Here is a 20,694-nt window from a genome sequence, read left to right as displayed (position 1 = left end):
AACAAAAACAGAATTACCTGGAAAAACTCAGCAGGTCTGGCAGCATCGGCGGAGAAGAAAAGAGTTGACGTTTTGAGTCCTCATGACCCTTCAACAGAACTGATCTTTCTTTACAAGGAGGGAAATATAAGCTGGTTTAAGGGGGGTAGGGGGAGAAGTGGAGTGGGGGGGGGGGGGGGTGTTAGGATAGGAGCAGATCATCAAAAGATGTCACAGACAAAAGAACAAAAAGGTGTTGAAGTTGGTGATATTAACTAAACGAATGTGCTAATTAAGAATGGATGGTAGGGCACTCAAGGTAAAACTCTAGTGGGGGCGGGGGAGCATAAAAGATTTAAAAATAATGGAAATAGGTGGGAAAAGAAAAATCTATATAAATTATTGGAAAAAAACAAAAGGAAGGGGGAAGAAACAGAAAGGGGGTGGGGATGGAGGAGGGAGCTCAAGACCTAAAGTTGTTGAATTCAATATTCAGTCCGGAAGGCTGTAAAGTGCTTAGTCGGATGATGAGGTGCTGTTCCTCCAGTTTACATTGGGCTTCACTGGAACAATGCAGCAGGCCAAGGACAGACATGTGGGCAAGAGAGCAGGGTGGAGTGTTAAAATGGCAAGCGACAGGGAGGTTTGGGTCATTTTGCGGACAGACCTCAGATGTTCTGCAAAGCGATCGCCCAGTTTACGTTTGGTTTCTCCAATGTAGAGGAGACCACATTGGGAGCAACGAATACAGTAGACTAAGTTGGGGGAAATGCAAGTGAAATGCTGCTTCACTTGAAAGGAGTGTTTGGGGCCTTGGACGGTGAGGAGAGAGGAAGTGAAGCGACAGGTGTTACATCTTTTGTGTGGGCATGGGGAGGTGCCATAGGTGGGGGTTGAGGAGTAGGGGGTGATGGAGGAGTGGACCAGGGTGTCCCGGAGGAAACGATCCCTACGGAATGCCGATAGGGTGGGGTAAAGGGAAGATGTGTTCGGTGGTGGCATCATGCTGGAGTTGGCGGAAATGGTGGAGGATGATCCTTTGAATGCGGAGGCTGGTGGGGTGATAAGTGAGGACAAGGGGGACCCTATCATGTTTCTGGCAGGGAGAAGGCGGCGTGAGGGCGGATGCGCAGGAGATGGGCTGGACACGGTTGAGGGCCCTGTCAACAACTGTGGGTGGAAAACCTCGGTTAAGGAAGAAGAAGGACATGTCAGAGGAACTGTTTTTGAAGGTAGCATCATTGGAACCGATGCGACGGAGGCGAAGGAACTGAGAGAATGGGATGGAGTCCTTACAGGAAGCGGGGTGTGAGGAGCTATAGTCGAGGTAGCTGTGGGAGTCGGTAGGCTTGTAATGAATATTGGTGGACAGTCTATCACCAGAGATTGAGACAGAGAAGTCCAGGAAGGGAAGGAAAGTGTCAGAGATGGACCACGTGAAAATGATGGAGGGGTGGAGACTGGAAGCAAAATTAATAAGTTTTTCCAAGTCCCGACGAGAGCATGAAGCAGCATCGAAGTAATCATCGATGTACCGGAGAAAGAGTTGTGGAAGGGGGCCGGAGTAGGTATGTTCCACATACCCCATAAAGAGACAGGCATAGCTGGGGCCCATGCGGGTACCCTAGCCACACCTTTTATTTGGAGGAAGTGAGAGGAGTTGAAGGAGAAATTGTTCAGAGTGAGAACAAGTTCAGCCAGACGGAGGAGAGTAGTGGTGGATGGGGATTGTTCGGGCCTCTGTTCGGGGAAGAGGCTAAGGGCCCTCAGACCATCCTGGTGGGGGATGGAGGTGTAGAGGGATTGGACATCCATGGTGAAGAGGAAGCGGTTGGGGCCAGGGAACTGGAAATTGTTGATGTGACGTAAGGTGTCAGAGGAATCACGGATGTAGGTGGGAAAGGACTGGACAAGGGGAGAAAGAAGGGAGTCAAGATAACGAGAAATGAGTTCCATGGGGCAGGAGCAAGCTGACATGATCGGTCTACCAGGACAGTTCTGTTTGTGGATTTTAGGTAGGAGGTAGAAGCGGGCCGTCCGAGGTTGGGCAACTATCAGGTTGGAAGCTGTGGGAGGGAGATCCCCAGAGGAGATGAGGTCAGTGACAGTCCTGGAAACAATGGCTTGATGTTCAGTGGTGGGGTCATGGTCCAGGGAGAGGTAGGAGGAAATGTCTGCGAGTTGATGCTCAGCCTCCGCGAGGTAGAGGTCAGTGCGCCAGACAACAACAGCACCACCCTTGTCAGCGGGTTTGATGACAATGTCAGGGTCGGATCTGAGAGAATGGAGTGCAGTAAATTCAGAGAGAGACAGGTTAGAATGGGTGAGAGGAGCAGAGAAATTGAGACGACTAATGTCGCGCCGACAGTTCTCAATGAAAAGATCAACAGAAGGTAAGAATCCAGAGGGAGGGGTCCAGGTGGAGGGAGAATATTGGAGGTGGGTAAAAGGATCAGCTGAACGGGGAGAGGACTCCTGCCCAAAGAAGTGAGCACGGAGACGAAGACGGCGGAAAATTTTGCCGAGCCCAAAATTCATTGAGATGAGAGCGTAAGGGTATGAAATTAAGTCCTTTGCTAAGCACCGAACATTCAGTGTCGGAGAGGAGAAGGTCAGGGGGTATAGTGAATACACGGCTGGGGCTGGGATTGGAAGATGGGGTGGGGACGGAGGGACAGGGAGGGGTGGAGGGTCCTAGATGGGTGTTGGTGTCGATGAGTTATTGGAGCTTGCGCTCCTTAGCACTTGAGAGAAAGAGAAAAAGTTTCTTGTTGAGGCGTCGGATGAGACAAAGAATAAAATGAAACCGGGGGACACGCACAGCTTTGAAAAAGGGTACGGCGGTGCTGCTGGAGGGAGAGGTCGAGTGTGTTCATATGGCGGCGCATGGCACTGAGTGTGGATCTCAGAATGTGACGGGAACAGCAGTCCGAGAAACGTTTTATGTCCCGGAGATACCTGTAATCCTGGGTGGGTTCGAAACATGAGGGGTGGAATTTCAGTTGAAATCCACGTGGGGTAAGTCGGAGACGGAGACAGTCACTGAGAAAGGAGATATGGCTGTGAAAGTGGGTTTTAGTAAAAACCTTGTCAAACACCAGAAGAGAAATGGAAAGCAATGAAGGTGAACAAAGGAAAAGAGAGATACGGAAATCTTGTCGGAGACGAACAGAACTTCTTCAAGGTAGGCATTTCTTGAAGAGCAGTGGCAGTCAATTAAACACAGAGATAAAAACAAAAAACTGCGGATGCTGGAAATCCAAAACAAAAACAGAATTACCTGGAAAAACTCAGCAGGTCTGGCAGCATCGGTGGAGAAGAAAAGAGTTGACGTTTCGAGTCCTCATGACCCTTCAACAGAACTGATCTTTCTTTACAAGGAGAGGGAAATATAAGCTGGTTTAAGGTGGGCGGGAGGGAATGAAGTGGAGTTCCGGCCCATCTCCCGCACATCCGCCCTCATGCCTTCTCCTCCCTCCCAGAAACATGATAGGGTCCCCCTTGTCCTCACTTATCACCCCACCAGCCTCTGCATCCAAAGGATCATCCTCCACCATTTCCGCCAACTCCAACATGATGCCACCACCAAACACATCTTCCCTTCAACCCCCTGTCGGCATTCTGTAGGGATCGTTCCCTCCAGAACACCCTGGTCCACTCCTCCATCACCCCCTACTCAACCCACACCTATGGCACCTCCCCATGCCCACGCAAAAGATGCAACACCTGCCCCTTCACTTCCTCTCTCCTCACCATCCAAGAGCCCAAACACTCCTTTCAAGTGAAGCAGCATTTCACTTGCATTTCCCCAACTTAGTCTACTGTATTCGTTGCTCCCAATGCTATCTCCTCTACATTGGAGAGACCAAACGTAAACTGGGCGACCGCTTTGCAGAACATCTGAGGTCTGTCCGCAAGAATGACCCAAACCTCCCTGTCGCTTGCCATTTTAACACTCCACCCTGCTCTCTTGCCCACATGTCTGTCCTTGGCCTGCTGCATTGTTCCAGTGAAGCCCAATGTAAACTGGAGGAACAGCACCTCATCATCCGACTAAGCACTTTACAGCCTTCCGGACTGAATATTGAATTCAACAACTTTAGGTCTTGAGCTCCCTCCTCCATCCCCATCCCCTTTCTGTTTCTTCCCCTTTCCTTTTGTTTTTTTTCCAATAATTTATATAGATTTTTCTTTTCCCACCTATTTCCATTATTTTTAAATCTTTTATGCTCTCCCACCCCCACTAGAGCTATACCTTGAGTGCCCTACCATCCATTCTTAATTAGCACATTCGTTTAGATAATATCACCAACTTCAACACCTGTGTTCTTTTGTTCTTTTGTCTGTGACATCTTTCGACGATCTGCTCCTATCCTAACACCCCTCCCCCCCACTTCTCCCCACCCCCTTAAACCAGCTTATATTTCCCTCTCTTTGTAAAGAAAGATCAGTTCTGTTGAAGGGTCATGAGGACTCGAAACGTCAACTCTTTTCTTCTCCGCTGATGCTGCCAGACCTGTTGAGTTTTTCCAAAAAAACAGTGGTCACAAGTTCCAAATTCAAAACCAAACCTCAATGTTTCTCCACTGAATCCAGGCTTTTTGAGAGTGCCCTTTCAACAGGAATTACTGAGGAAGAAATCAGTTTGATTGGTTTACAGGCATTTCAAAACAGACTTGGCTGCGGGATAATACAGTTCCAGAAAACCTTTTTAAACAAAAGGTCAAAATGTCAGAAATAAAGATTATAATTGGACTCCGTAAATAAGTTTATTTCTTTTTTAATTTCAAATTCTACAAGACACACAACTCCAGTGACTGAGAAGTGAACTTATTCAAGTTTTTATGAACTTGAACAAGCAGATAGAAAGTCTGTGTAGTTAGTCCACAGTATTCCCACCTCCTTTCTCTGAGAAGGAATGTGATCTCATCTCCACACTCTCCAATAGAACACAACAGACCATGATACGATCAGAGCCCTGATCGCAGAATGTACAGCACAGAAACATGTCATTCGACCCTACTGGTCTGTCAGCGATTGTGCTCCACATGAGTTTCCTCCCACGTTACTTCCTCTAATCCTATCAGCATATCCTTCTCAAACTAAAACAAAAATTGCTGGAAAAACTCAGCAGGTCTGACAGCATCTGTGGAGAGGAAGACAGAGTTAACGTTTCAAGTCCGTATGACTCTTCATCAGAACTAAAACTTTAGTTAACTCTGTCTTCCTCTCCACAGATGCTGTCAGACCTGCTGAGTTTCTCCAGCAATTTTTGTTTCAGTATATCCTTCTTCCCTTTCCGCCTCATGTACTCTCGCTGCCCCTTAAATGCATCTATAATATTCATCTCAACAACTCCATGTGGTAGTGAGTTCTACATCCTAATCACTTCCTGGGGAAAGAAGTTCTTCTGAATTCCCTATTGGATTTATTAATGATTATCTTATATTTATGACCCCTAGTTTTCAATTTCCCCACAAATTGAAGCAGCATCTCTGATTTACCCTATTTACACTTCATAGTCGTAAAGGCTCCATCATTTCACCCCTCAGGCCTCTCTTGTCTGGAGAGGAAAGCTCCAGCCAATTCAGTCTTTCCCTTTGGTAAGAATCTGAGTTCTGGTATCATCCTTGTAAATCCTTTTCTCCAGAGCCTCTATATCTTTTTTGTAATAGCAGACCAGAACTGTGTACAATACTCCATGTGGTTCAACCAGGGTTCTCTAAGATTAGCATAACCTCTCTGCTTTTCAGTTCTATCCCAATGGAAATCAACTCCAACACTTCATTTGCGTTGTTATATCTTTACTAAGCTGTATTGCTACTTTAATGGTTTATGAACCTTGAATCAGATCAAAATTGCCATGGCAATTTCTATTTTGACAAAAAAGGTTCCAGAAAGTGACCATTATTAGTCAGAGCTTTTCTTGAAGAAACACCAACTTCCAAGCCAGCAGTGGTCCGACAGCTACCCCAATCCTCTGTTAGCAACCACTGACATCTTCTGTTTTAGAATGTCCTCCACTCTCACCATAAAGCTTGGAGGGAGGAGGGGGAGAGGAGGAGGAGAGAGTGGGGATGAGGGTGGAGGGACAAGGTTAAACAAACTACAACAGTATTCCGGATAGGGGTAAAATCAGTCCATTAAATCAGATGGGATGAATGAGAGATTGTGTGAGAGGCCCTGATGCTGACAATAGACAGATAATCACCAAAAAAAGATAAAAGGTTCTTGTGCCCAAGAGAGTAACAGATGCAGAAAGGTAGAAATGCTGACAGAGGTAGATAAGAAAAGTAAAGAGGGTGGTTCAAGTGATTGGGACGAATGGCCTGTTTCTGTATATCCTATGTAATCCCATTTGATTCCATGCCGTGGAATTATGGTTCAAATAAATCACAATTCTCTTACAAGAACTAGAGAAGTAGAAGTTGAATTTTGAGAGCACACGTACATAAGTACACGAGGCAGACCAGCTACTCACAGTTTGATACTCCAACTTATTGTGCTTGAGAAAGTCTTGCTGTTTGTCCTGCAGCTCATTGAATCGGAAACGGAAAATGTCCAACTCCTGCTGGATAAACCATCGTCTCAGCTCTTCCCTGGGGCAGTGACGTACAGGAGAGAAAAGCAAAAAGACTGTTAACTGTATGATCGCACCCTGGGGGTCAGGTTTCAAGTAATCAACCCTGCACAACAGGTTGGAACAGCTTCATCACAAAGCATTCCTCCCAGAGGCTCAGGAAAATAGGGAAACAAGGCACGGGTTTTAGTGGCCACTGGAGGTCTGCAAATTGAGCGAGAGCAAAAATGCCTATGGAATTCAGCAGCTGAGCTTCTGTTAGGATTCACTCCCACCTACCGGGCAGCATCATTTACTTTACAATCTATGATGTGATATTTAAGTTCCACACTGCAAACGAAACAACGCCTACTGGAGCACTAGTGAGACACAGTTCACATCGCACTCAGAGCAAAGCAGCAGCTCGGCAGTTCACCATGAGGCACCAGCATCGCATAAGCAAGACTGTATGGGCTCCTCACTTTGCTGGAGGCAGTGGCAGTGCCCCTAGATTTGAGGTGAACACCTACTGAGGGCCACAGGGTTTGTGTCATGGGTCTTCATGTGACTGAACAGGGTGATTCTCAGCCCGCAGATCTTTGGACACATGGGACAGGACGTCCCATGAGGTAATCGGATCTGGAGAACAGGATTTGCTTTCTTTTCTTTCCTTTTCTGCTGCTGCTTTGCTTCATCATTAAGGTGTTGCAACTCAAAGCATGATGGAGCTTGACAGACAGGTTGTTGCCATTTTGAATGATTGGCAACAAGCTCCTCCCAATCATTAATGTTAATGTTGCCTAGCTTTAAGGAGAGTTTCAGTGTGTGTTTGAAATGGATTTTTTTTCCCCTAGCCAATTGAGAGTTTAGAAAACAGGGCCTGGCCGGGGAGATGCTTTTCAGCCATCCGGACACAGCGTCTAGTCAATTGAGGTTAATTTTCCTGAATGCTTGTGGAGAAGTAAGACACTAGCATTTGTTTGACAATCCTCCCATTGAATCCAGAGGATGTGGCAGAGGTATGCTGATGGAATTTCCCTGGAGCTCTAACGTATCAGTGATGCACACAGTCTAGGTCTCGCTGCAGCACAGGAGTGTGGCAATGACGACTGCTCTGTACGCCAGGATGTTTGTTGACATGCAGAGGTCTTTGTTATCAAACACGCACTGCCATGGTTTGTAGAAGGCTGAGCTGGCGCAGCTAATCTGGTGTTGGATCTTCTCATCAATGGCAGTCTCTTTAACGAGATGGCTGCCAAGGTAAGAGAAGTGCTCAACATATTCCAGAGTCTCGCCTTCAACATAAAATAAGTGAGGTGAAATATTTGGCTGACCAGTTGTGGGTTAACACGAGTTCTGTTTTGGCAACACTGTAAATAGTGTGGGAGCTATCACACAGCCTTGCTCGACCCTGGTTCCCATTTTGAAAGTGTCTGTTTCAGATCTCCCACTCAAGAGTTGCAATCATATCATCATGAAGCAACTGTAGGATTGTGATGAAGTATCTTGAACATCCAAATCTTTGAAGCACAATCCGCAAAGCCTCATGGTTTACTGAGTCAAATAATTTGCTCAGGTCAATGGATATAATGAAAAGTTCCTGGTGTTCTCGACATTTTTCTTTGATTTGTCTGGCACCAAAGACCAGAGGTTCCTCTGGAAGGTCCAAAGCCAAACCGTCTCTCTAGGAGGGTTTCCTTAGCCACAGTAATCAGGCAGTTCAGGAAATGGGTGTCAGGATTTGCCCTGCAATGGGAAATACCTCGACTGTTCCCACAGCACGATTTATCTCCCTGCTTGAAGATAGTTACAACGGCCGCATTCTGAAGTCAGGGGTTGGGGTGGGTGGGGAGAAGGGAAGGAGGTGTGGAAGTTTCTTTCTCCTCCTAAATCCATAGGATGAGTACATGGAGACTTGATGTGAGCCATGGCACACCAAAGGTACACAAGCAAGACTGTACGGGCTTAGGTGGAAGAGACTCACAATGAAGCAATTACTATGAGGGAGCTCAATGTGGGAAGAAGTTAGTGAATCTTGCACCACCAGAGAGTAAGGTTCAGCATTTCAGTGCAGCAAAGTGGGTGGGGCATTGCAGTATGCTGATGCATTGACACATGCTGTGCAATGGAGGGGAGCAACATACAAAAGTGGACTGACATTAAGTGCCCCCCCCTCCCCCCGCACCACCCTCCCTCTTCCTCAGCAACAATAAAGCACCTCGAACATAGTAAAGGTCCCACGGTGCTTCGCAGGAGTGGTTATCAAACAAAATTTGAGAGAGCCACATGAGATTTTAGGGCGGGTGACCAAAACCTTGGTCAGGAGAGAGGTTTTAAGGGGGAGAGACAATTTGCGAGTCAGTGAGGTTTAGGGAGGGAATTCCAGAGCTCAGGGGCTAGGCTGAAGGCCAATGGCAGAGCAATGAAAATCAGGGATGCACAAAAGGCCAGAATTGGAGCAGTGCAGTGATCTCAGACAGTTGAGGAGCTAGAGGAGATTGCAGAAGTAGAGAGAGGGCTGAGGACATGGAGGGGTTTGAAAACAAGGATGAGACTTTTAGAAGTCAGAAGATTGCTTAACTGAGGCCCAACATAAGTCAGCGAGCAGTGAATGGGACTTGGTGCAAGTTGGGACAAGGGCAGAGTTTTGGATGAGCTCCAGTTTACTGGGTGACATGGGTGAAGATTGGGCAAGGGATGTCTTCCCATGACAACAGCAGCACATGCATGGGAACACCACCACCTCGGGGTTCCCCTCTAAGCCACACACCATCCTGACTTGGAAATATATTGCCGTTCTTTCACTGTTGCTGGATCAAAATCCTGGAACTCCCTTCCTAACAGCACTGTGGGTGTACCTACACCACATGACTACAGCAGTACAAGGCGGCAGCTCCCCACCACCAAGGGCATTTAAGGATGGGCAAGAAATGCTGGCCTAGCCAGTGATGCCCACATCCCATGAGTGAATAAAATAAAACCATGCAAATTTCACAACATATAACATACATTTTTTTAAAAAAATCAGGTCCCAGCACCTCCGGTATCTGCAAACCACACATATCCAATCGTTGTCTTGATTTAAATTTAAAACTCACCTAAAGTAAAAGACGGACCACTGAACAGCTGCAGATAAAATCATGCATTCTTACAATGTGATCCCATAACACCCTCTGGTGGTTATCGACCATACACTCGATTTTGTTTCAACCAAAAAGCCACAAAGCTTGAATTTCTTTTCTGTGAATACTTTGTGTCATGCTCTTTTGTGTAAATTTATTACAATGGACTATCAAGGGAAGGTTATTATCCCTGTGTACTGAATTTAAGGGCCTCCATATTATTCAAACACTAAAAGCATTGTATGGTTTTCAGAAGATCACTTCAAACATGTTTTGCAGACCTTACTTGAAAGTATGTGCCGTACTTACGACTGGCAGTAAGCAAGACGCAGTATGAAATGAGAGATGTGATCTTTCCTCCTTAATTCATAATCATCTAGCTTCTCTTCACTTGAAACCTGGGAGGAAAGCGAGGAAAGAAAAGGATCTTTTTAAAGTTAGTCACAAAGTAAAACAGCGCAATTATATGAAGATCACAAAACAACATGGACAGCTAGAGGGAAGATTTACAATGGGAATGAAGATAATGTTTGTAAGATGGGTCAATTAGGAAGAACGTATAATTATATTTAGATTCGAAGGATTGTTCTTAGAGCAGAGAAAACAAGAGAAAATTTATGAGTGATGTTCAAAATTGGCCATGTTTTGATAGAGTAAACAAGGTTAAACTTCCCACTGGGAGAAGTACAGGTAACCAGATTTGAAATTGGCAAAAGAACCAGAGCAAAGGGAATTCTGTTTTTTTAATAAAAAACTTATGATTTGAAATGTGCTGCCTGAAAGGATTGTGGAATCAGATTCAATAACAACTTTCAAATGGGAATTGAAATGTACTTCAAGTGGAAAGAGTTGCAGAACTATAGGAAAAGTGTAGAGGACTAATTGGATATTTCTCCCAAAGAGTCGGCAAAAGCACAATGGGCCAGCTGGCTTCCTTCCATGCTGGGCTCTGCTTTTCCACCCATCCCACCCACCCCGTGGCACCCCCAAGCAGCCAGCTGCAGATCCAGTCTGGAGTGAGGCCGAGTGGCTGCTCCCAACCTTGCTACTAGCAGGGATTTTTCAGGCCAAGACTCTTCCCCTCGTAGCTCTGACTGCGTTGGAGGCGGTGGCAGCTAAGCAGAGGTGGACTGTTCAGAAGATAAAATTAAAAGGGCAGAATTCCTTTATCCAAATGGTGGAATTCTGCCAAATGACAGGAATTTCTCATCCCTGCTCTTCATCCAGAGAGTGGCGAGAACATGGAATGCGCTAACGTAGAGTGTGGTTCAGGTGAACAGCATAGAAGCATTTAAGGGGAAGCTGGATAAACACAAGAGGAAGAAAGGATATGCTGGTAGGGTTACAGAGCAACAAAAGAACTGACGACAGGGTGATAGCGCTGATGAAGAGGTGTGACAGGCAGCTCCAGGTGATATTAATTTTTTAGGCCGCAGGGATTTTGCATTATGATCTGATCATTCTGTAACCTGGATTTAGGTAGAAAATACTCAATCGGCTATTTGCCCCCAACTCTCACTGAATCAGTTAGTGACTCACAGTGACTATTTCCACTGGTCATTTCAGATTTAAGCTTTTGCTCACCCAGCCTAATATCTCGTGTGGCTCGGTGTCAAATTCTGTTCGGTGATATTCCTGTAAATCACTAACTGTGGGTTTTTTACCAAGTTAAAGTCACTAGATAAACACAAGTCATCATAACTAAAAGCTCATCAATATGACAAGTGAAAAGCTGAAAAAAATGTGAAAAGGTACAGAGACCAGGAGGGAAGTGGGACTGAATGGACAGCTCTTTCAGAAACATTGGACTTAGGAGGAGTGGGCCATTCGGCCCTTCAATCCTGCTCTTCCATTCAATAAGATCATGGCTGATCTGATTATGGTCTCAACTCAACTTTCCTGTCTGCCATAACCCTTGACTCTGTTGCCTATCAAAAATCTGTCCAACTCAGAACTCCACGTGCTAATGGTCCTCAGAGAGAAAAAAATTTCTCCTCATCTCCAGCTTAAACTGTGTCTCCTAACTCTAATATTGCCCGCAAAAGGAAACGTCCTCCTGATATACAATCTATGAAGTCCCCTCAGGATCTTCTATGTTTCAGTAAGATATCTCGCATTTGTCTAAACTCCAATGGGTACAGACGCACCCAACCAGTTTGACCTTTCCTCATAAGAAAAGCTGGCACATTGGGCTGAATGGCCTCTTCCAAGGTGAGAGCTTTGTGATTTTACTGAACAGTTCAGAGACAGCCAGGGATGAAATACTGGAGACAACTGTACTGGTTAAATAAAAATACAATGAACACAATGTCAAGGCTTACTCTGTAGGGAAACTTCAGCTTTCGAAGCTCATTTTCCAGTTTCTTGTTATAAGCTTCTGATGCCCTGATGTAGCTAACGCCAATAGTTTCTATACTCTTGAGAACTAGGAGAGAGAAAAATAACTGCTATATTTAAATTATTTAAGCAGCTTTAGCTCCAATGCACGCTAGATTTTGAAAGTTTTTGGGATTCCAACAAAACCAGGCAAGAAACAACTTTCAAATGGGAATTGAAATGTACTTAAAGTGGAAAGAGTTGCAGGACTATCGGAAAAGTGTAGGGGACTAACTGGAAATTTCTTCCAAAGAGTCGGCAAAGGTACAATGGGCCAGCTGGCTTCCTTCCATGCTGAGCTCTGCTTTTTCACCTGCCCCACACACACCATGGCACCCCCGAGCAGCCAGCTGCAGATCCAGTCTGGAGTGAGGCTGAGTGGCTGTTCCCAGCCTTGTTACGAGCAGAGATTTTTCAGGCCAAGACACTCCACCTCCCGGCTCTGACTGCGTTGGAGGCGGTGGCGGCTAAGGGGAGGTGGACTGTTCAGAAGATTAAATTTAAAGGGCGGAATTCTATTATCCAAATGTTGGAATTCTGCCAAACGACAGAAATATCTCATTCTTGCTCTTTACCCAGAGAGTGGCAAAAACATGGAACACGCTAACGTAGGCCGTGGCTGAGGTGAATGGCACAGAAGCTAAAAATCAGGCGAACCACACCTGCCACCACTGTCAACGAATCTCAGGTAGAACACAAACACTGTCTGGGAGAAGATTTTTGTCTGATAGATTTAAGCTGGATTCAGGCCCTGCTGCAAAGGTAGATGCTGCAATTACGAGACAACAGCTTGGTCAATTCGAATGGTCCTTAAGGATGCTCGTATAGCACCGCATTTTCATTGGGCCATAAGCTCCTGCAAATGGATATGCTATGGAAGAAACACACTTATTCCAGCATACTTGTGTTATTTGAGGATCACCTAATATTCTCTCCCCAACACGAGTGACAGGCCTGTAACCACTAGTAATGACAGCTGTCCAAATTTAGGACCAACTCCAAATTTAGGACAAAGTCAATAATTCTCCAAGATTGTCAAGTGGTGTCCTCCAGTGACCCCCCTCTCCTCCCCCACTGACCACCCACCTCCAGACCCTACTCACCTCCTCTGCCCTCCACTGATCTCGCACACCTACCCCACTGACACCCCACCCCCTCCACTCACCCCCTCAGGCCCCCCTCCCCTACCCACAACTCACCCCTCCTCCCACCCATCACACCCCTACCCACACTGACTCCTCATTCCCCCAACTACACCTCCACCGTCACCTCTCCCCCTGCCCACACATCCCCCTCTCTCCTACCTCCACTGATCCCCACATCAGCCCAACATCCATGATCCCTCTCCCCTACACTAAACTCCCAACTGACCCCTCTCTCCCAACCCCTCACTCTCACCCCACCTCTCCCCTAACCCCCTCCCACTCACCTCCCCTCTACTCTTAATCCTTCCCACTGACTGCCCTCTACCTCAAACCCTCTCCCCCATTTGCACCCACTGACCTCAGCTCTCCCACTGAAACCCCTCCCACTAACTCCGCCCCCTCTCCCCCGACCACCACCACTCCCCCAAATCCCTCCCCCATTCCGGCACCCCCACCCCTCTCCACCTCTCCGACACCCTGCCCTGCCTCCTAGCCCCCCTCCCCGAGCCCCCCACTCCCGCCTCCGACCCCCCTTCCCCCGACCCTCTCTTCCTCCTCTCCCCCCCCAACCCCCTCCCACCCGCTCCCCCTCCCACCACACCCCTGCTCCCCCTCCCTCCCCCACCTCGTCTCCCCCCATCTCCCACCCCCCTCCCTCCCCTCATCTCCCTGATCCCCTTCCCCTCCCTCCCCCCACCGTCTCCGATTCCCCTCCCCTTCCTCCGCCCCCCCCCCGTCTCCCTGATCCCCCTCCCACCCACCGTCTCCCTGATCCCCCTCCCACCCACCGTCTCCCTGATCCCCCTCCCCCCGTTTTCCCCTTCCCCTCCCTCCCGTTTTCCTGATCCCCTTCCCCTCCCCTCCCTCCGCCCCCCCCGTCTCCCTGATCCCCCTCCCCTCCCTCCGCCCCCCGTCTCCCTGATCCCCCTCCCCTCCCTCTGCCCCCCCCCCCCCGTCTCCCTGATCCCCCGCCCCCTCCGTCTCCCTGATCCCCCCTCCCCGTCTCCCGCCCCCCTCCACGCCCTCCCCCTCACTCCACCCCGTCTCCCGCCCTCCCCCACACGCCCTCCCCCACACTCCAGCCCGTCTCCCGCCCCCTCCACTCACTCCCCCCCCCCCCCCCCGCTCCGGCCTGTCTTACGTTTCAGCCTCTCCACTGCGAAGCTCTCGAAATCCTGCAGTGAGATGTTCTCGGTCGGCGGCTGCTCATAGAACTGAACAGGGAACGGGTAGATTTCGGCCAACGGGGAGCATCGCAGGCGGCGATTACTATTCCGGGAAAACTGCATCTCTGTAGCCCCCCAGGCCTAAGGCTGCGCCGCCAGGGACACTCAGCAACCCAAACCCAGGCAGCCGCAAACTCCCGCCACCGGACAGCCAATCACAGCCCGGCCAGGAAGACGCGTACTGCTATTGGCTGGCTCCTGAACGGCACAACCATTTGGCGGCTCACCACCTATGTAGCCAATCACTTCGCACTCTCGAAAACTCATCCTCACATTGGCCTGCACCCTTCACCCGTACATCCAATCAGAATGAACGGAAGTAGCCCAAACCCCGCCCACTGGTCAGGCTGTCAGGGCAGCGCCACCTGGCGACAGGAGGACTCAATGACTGATGAGCAATACAGCTCCATCTCCTGGTCAAAGGCTTTTATTTTTTAAACACTCCTTTCAAGCGAAGCAGCATTTCATTGCACTTCCCTCGATTTAGGCTGCTACATTCGCTGCTCCCAATGCAGTTTCCTCTACATTGGAGAGACCAAACACAGACTGGGTGACCGCTTTGTGGAACACCTATGGTGTGTCCACAAGCATGACCCAGACCTCCCTGTCGCTTGCCATTTCAACACACCACCAACAAAACCTGCTTTCAAGCCCACATGTCCGTCCTTGACCTGCTGCAATGTTCCAGTGAAGCTCAACGTAAACTGGAGGAACAGCACCTCATCTTCCGACTAGGCACTTTACAGCCTTCTGGACTGAATATTAAGTTCAACAACTTCAGATCATGAACTCTCTCCTCCATCCCATAAGACCATAAGACACAGGAGCAGAAATTAGGCCATTCGGCCCATCGAGTCTGCTCCACCATTCAATCATGGCTGATAAGTTTCTCAACCCCATTCTCCGCCTTCTTCCCATAACCTTTGATCCCCTTACCAATTAAGAACCTATCTATCTCCGTCTTAAATACACTCAATGACCTGGCCTCCACAGCCTTCTGTGGCAATGAATTTCATAGATTCACCACTCTCTGGTGTGTTGAGTAACTCATTTCCTGAATCCTCAAAGCCTGTCCACCATCAACAAGGCACAAGTCAGGAGTGTGATGGAATACTCCCCACTTGCCTGAATGAGTGCAGCTCCCACAACACTCAAGAAGCCTGACACCGTCCAGGACAATGCAGTCCGCTTGATTGGCACCACATCGACAAACATTCATTCCCTCCACTAGTGACGCACAGTAGCAGCAGTGTGTACCATCTACAAGATGCACTACAGGAATTCACCAAGGCTCCTTCAACAGCACCTTCCAAACCCATGACCACTACCACCTAGAAGGACAGGGCAGCAGAAAGATGGGAATACCACCATCCTGACTTGGAAATATATCGCTGTTCCTTCATTGTCACTGGGTCAAAGTCCTGGAACTCCCTAACAGCACTGTGGGTGTACCTACACCACATGGACTGCAGCGGTTCAAGAGGGCAGCTCACCACCACCTTTTCAAGGCAACTAGGCTTGTGCAATAAATGCTGGATCAGCCTGCAAAACCCTCATACTGTGAATGAATAAAAAAATATATTTTTTTAATCCCAGCCTCTTACCTGCTTTTGTAGCCGTATTATTTATATGGCTGCTCCAGTTACCCTCCTTGTGAATGGAAATTCCCAGGGTATTGATGGTGGGTGTTGTTGCATATCAAAGTAACATGGTTAGGCACTGCCTTGTTTGAGGTGGTCATTGCCTGACAGTTGTGTGGCATGATTATAATCATTGCCATAATCCACCCAAGGCAGAATGTTAGTCATGCCTGGTTGCATGTGGGCACAGACTAAGAAAAGGGTTGCATAATTATGAACATTTCATAAGAACATAAGAAATAAGAGCAGTAGGCCATTCAGCCCTCAAGCCTGCCCTGCCATTCAATAAGATCATGGCTGACCTGCCCCAGGCCTCAAGTCCACTTTCATGCCAGCTCTTCAACTCCCCGATATTTCAAAAATCTATCTAACACCTCTTTAATTGCTCTCAGTGATCTAGCCTTCACAACTCTCTGGGGTAAAGAATTCCATACATTCACTACCCTCTGACAGAAGAAATTTCAGTTTTAAATGAGTGCCCCCTTATTCTGTAACTACGTACCCTAGTTCGAGACTCCCCCACTAGTGGAAACATCTTCTCAACATCCACCCTGTCAAGCCCCCTCAGAATCTTGTATATTTCAATAAGATCACCTCTCATTCTTCAAAACTCTAATAAATGAAGGCCTAATACGTTGCGCTGTTCTTAATAAGTCAACCCCTTCATCCCCAGGATCAGCCCAGTGAATCTCTTTCGAACTGCTTCCAATGCTAGTAAATCCTTTCTTAAATACGGGGACCAAAACTGTACACAGTACTCCAGGTGCAGCCTCACCAACACCCTGCACAGTTGTAATAAGACTTCACTATTTTTAAACTTCAACCCCCAACAATAAAGGCCAAAATTCTATTTGCCTTCTTAATTACTTGCTGCACCTGCATGCTTACTTTTTGTGTTTCATGCACAAGAACACCCAGATCCCTCTGTGCTGCACTTTTTTAGAGTCTCTCTCCATTTAAATAATAATCTGACTTTTGATTCTTCCTACCAAAGTGCATGACCTCACACTTTCCTACATTAAGCTCCATCTGCCAAGTTTTTTTGCCCACTCAACCTATCTATATCTCCTTGCAGATTTCTTATGTCCTCATCACAACATGCCCTCCCATCTATTTTTGTATTGTCAGCAAATTTGGAAACATTACATTCTGCCCCCTCCTCCAAGTCAGTAGATAGTAAATAATTGGAACCCTTTCGGCATACAAATATTTATAATAACTGAAAAGACAAGCATAGTTGGGATCAGTGTCAGTTATGCAATGATTCCCATTCCCAGCCCATAGTATCAGTTATAATTTGTTTGCAGTCAGTGGGCGAAGTGAATTACAATTGATGTGTCAGTTCCATCGCTAGGGTGAGTATTAGCATATGCGCCATGACATCAAAGGCAAAAATGTGCTGGTTTTTGTGGGAAACGTTCTTTTCGTCTGCATTGGAAAGTTCATGAGAAAAAAAACTGGCGAAAAGGAGAACAGTTTAAGGCACACCCTTAACCCTGGCTGACTGTAAAATCCATGGAAAAAATTATTTCTGATTAAAAAGTGAAAAAGTGCAATCCACAGAGTCAGCATGCAAAGCTGTTGCTATACTTTGTGGAGCAGTGGCCAAGTTATTGGAAAGCCCATCAATTTTAATTTACTAAATGAGCTGAGTTGTAACAAACCCAATCAAACTCCTCTGGCAAGGAAAGGGTCAGTGCCGTGCTGACGCCTGCTCGGTACGGGCTCCCTCACCCTCCTGCGCTCGCGAGTGCCGGCAATCGTCAGTTTGCTGGGAGTTCCGGTTCCGGCAGTTGTCACGGGTTACCAGAGCTGAGCGGGTGGATCCGATCGTGGAGAGAAGAGGAGAGATGCTGCAGCGGAGTGAGTGTCTGAGAGAGAGGGAGGTTATCCGTCCGCCCGTGGTCAAGGTGCCCCCTTCCCCTCGCCCCGTGGACGGGATGCCCCACGCCCTACCGCCCCCCTCCGCTCACTCCTATGGGCGCCATCCCGCCCCTCACCCCTGCGGACGCAATGCCCCCCGCTCTCCCACCCCCCTCCCCTCACGCCGTGGACGCGGTGCCCCCCGCCCTGGCCCCGTTGACGGGGTGCCCCCCTCCCCTCGCCCCGTGGAGGGGCTGCCCCACTGCCCTCGCCCCGTGGCCGGGGTGCCCCCCGCCCACCCGCCCCCTCCCCTCGCCCCGTGGCCGGGGTGCCCCCCGCCCACCCGCCCCCTCCCCTCGCCCCGTGGCCGGGGTGCCCCCCGCCCACCGCCCCCTCCCCTCGCCCCGTGGCCGGGGTGCCCCCCGCCCACCCGCCCCCTCCCCTCGCCCCGTGGCCGGGGTGCCCCCCGCCCACCCGCCCCCTCCCTCGCCCCGTGGCCGGGGTGCCCCCCGCCCACCCGCCCCCTCCCCTCGCCCCGTGGCCGGGGTGCCCCCCGCCCACCCGCCCCCTCCCCTCGCCCCGTGGCCGGGGTGCCCCCCGCCCACCCGCCCCCTCCCCTCGCCCCGTGGCCGGGGTGCCCCCCGCCCACCCGCCCCCTCCCCTCGCCCCGTGGCCGGGGTGCCCCCCGCCCACCCGCCCCCTCCCCTCGCCCCGTGGCCGGGGTGCCCCCCCGCCCACCCGCCCCCTCCCCTCGCCCCGTGGCCGGGGTGCCCCCCGCCCACCCGCCCCCTCCCCTCGCCCCGTGGCCGGGGTGCCCCCCGCCCACCCGCCCCCTCCCCTCGCCCCGTGGCCGGGGTGCCCCCCGCCCACCCGCCCCCTCCCCTCGCCCCGTGGCCGGGGTGCCCCCCGCCCACCCGCCCCCCTCCCCTCGCCCCGTGGCCGGGGTGCCCCCCGCCCACCCGCCCCCTCCCCTCGCCCCGTGGCCGGGGTGCCCCCCGCCCACCCGCCCCCTCCCCTCGCCCCGTGGCCGGGGTGCCCCCCGCCCACCCGCCCCCTCCCCTCGCCCCGTGGCCGGGGTGCCACCCGCCCCCTCCCCTCGCCCCGTGGCCGGGGTGCCCCCCGCCCACCCGCCCCCTCCCCTCGCCCCGTGGCCGGGGTGCCCCCCGCCCACCCGCCCCCTCCCCTCGCCCCGTGGCCGGGGTGCCCCCCGCCCACCCGCCCCCTCCCCCTCGCCCCGTGGCCGGGGTGCCCCCCGCCCACCCGCCCCCCTCCCCTCGCCCCGTGGCCGGGGTGCCCCCCGCCCACCCGCCCCCTCCCCTCGCCCCGTGGCCGGGGTGCCCCCCGCCCACCCGCCCCCTCCCCTCGCCCCGTGGCCGGGGTGCCCCCCGCCCACCCGCCCCCTCCCCTCGCCCCGTGGCCGGGGTGCCCCCCGCCCACCCGCCCCCTCCCCTCGCCCCGTGGCCGGGGTGCCCCCCGCCCACCCGCCCCCACCCCTCGCCCCGTGGCCGGGGTGCCCCCCGCCCTCCCGCCCCCCTCCGCTCGCCCCGTGGCCGGGGTGCCCCCCGCCCTCCCGCCCCCTCCGCTCGCCCCGTGGCCGGGGTGCCCCCCGCCCACACTCCCTCCCCTCGCCCCGTGGCCCCCCCCACCCTCCCTCCCCTCGCCCCATGGCACCCCCCCGCCCCCCCCCCCCCTCCCCTCGCCCTCTGGCTACCCTCGCCCCGTGGCCGGGGTGCCCCCACGTCATCCCGCCCCTCGCCCCGTGGCCAGGAAGCCACCCCAGCCTCTCGCACCGCTACCCTCGCTCCACGGAAGGGTTGCCAACCCGCCCTTCCACCCTGTGGATAGGGTGCACCAGACCCAGCGCCTCACCCGCCCTCCCGCCCCCCTGCCCCGTCCCTTCGCCCTGTGGACGGGGTACCCCCCGCCCTCCCGCCTCCTCCGCTCGCCCCGGGGACGGGGTGCCCACCGCCCTCCCGCCCCCTCCGCTCGCCCCGGGGACGGGGTGCCCCCCGCCCTCCCGCCCCCTCCGCTCGCCCCGGGGACGGGGTGCCCCCCGCCCTCCCGCCCCCTCCGCTCGCCCCGGGGACGGGGTGCCCCCCGCCCTCCCGCCCCCTCCGCTCCCCCCGGGGACGGGGTGCCCCCCGCCCTCCCGCCCCCTCCGCTCGCCCCGGGGACGGGGTGCGCCCCGCCCTCCCGCCCCCTCCGCTCGCCCCGGGGACGGGGTGCCACCCGCCCTCCCGCCCCCTCCGCTCGCCCCGGGGACGGGGTGCCCCCCGCCCTCCCGCCCCCTCCGCTCGCCCCGCGGACGGGGTGCACCCCCGCCCTCCCGCCCCCCTGCCCCGCCCCTCGCCCTGTGGACGGGGTGCCCCCCGCCCTCCCGCCCCCTCCGCTCGCCCCGGGGACGGGGTGCCCCCCGCCCTCCCGTCCCCTCCGCTCGCCCCGGGGACGGGGTGACCCCGCCCTCCCGCCCCCTCCGCTCGCCCCGGGGACGGGGTGACCCCGCCCTCCCGCCCCCTCCGCTCGCCCCGTGGCCGGGGTGCCCCCCGCCCTCCCGCCCCCTCCGCTCGCCCCGTGGCCGGGGTGCCCCCCCGCGCTCCCAGCCCCTCCGCTCGCCCTTGGCCGGGTTGCACCCCCGCCCTCCCGCCCCCTCCCCTCGCCCCGTGGCCGGGGTGCACCCTGCCCTCCAGCCCCCTCCCCTCTCCCCGTGGACGGGGTGCCCCCACGCCATCCCGCCCCGTGGCCAGGGTGCCATCCCAGCCTCTCGCGCCGCTACCCTCGCTCCGC

General features: G+C 52.6%; 2 protein-coding genes across 4 annotated transcripts in view; one reads left to right on the top strand and one right to left on the bottom strand.

Annotated features, from left to right (window-relative positions):
* Positions 1 to 14,551, bottom strand: part of prim2 (DNA primase subunit 2) — a 212,825-nt gene extending 198,274 nt beyond the window's left edge. For 2 of the 3 annotated variants that reach the window (XM_041188641.1, XM_041188642.1), the window contains exons 1-4: positions 14,323 to 14,543; positions 11,982 to 12,085; positions 9,970 to 10,058; positions 6,461 to 6,578 (exon numbers count right to left, since the gene is read on the bottom strand). In XM_041188641.1, the coding sequence (XP_041044575.1) occupies positions 6,461 to 6,578; positions 9,970 to 10,058; positions 11,982 to 12,085; positions 14,323 to 14,470 (459 nt within the window). In that variant the 5' untranslated portion in view covers positions 14,471 to 14,543. Of the gene's footprint in view, positions 1 to 6,460; positions 6,579 to 9,969; positions 10,059 to 11,981; positions 12,086 to 14,322 lie in introns of all 3 variants that reach the window. The other variant, XM_041188639.1, reaches the window with a different exon arrangement.
* A 3,293-nt stretch (positions 14,552 to 17,844) lies between these two features.
* rab23 (RAB23, member RAS oncogene family) overlaps positions 17,845 to 20,694 on the top strand; it is a 99,306-nt gene continuing 96,456 nt past the window's right edge. The window contains exon 1 of the mRNA XM_041188485.1: positions 17,845 to 17,910. The gene's annotated coding sequence lies outside the window, so the exon portion shown is untranslated. The remainder of the gene's footprint in view (positions 17,911 to 20,694) is intronic.

Source organism: Carcharodon carcharias, chromosome 5, assembly GCF_017639515.1.
Source record: "Carcharodon carcharias isolate sCarCar2 chromosome 5, sCarCar2.pri, whole genome shotgun sequence".
In the NCBI taxonomy this organism is placed as follows: Eukaryota; Metazoa; Chordata; class Chondrichthyes; order Lamniformes; family Lamnidae; genus Carcharodon; species Carcharodon carcharias.
The sequence above is the reverse complement of the archived record's forward strand: the minus strand, read 5'-3'. Positions and strand labels throughout refer to the sequence as shown.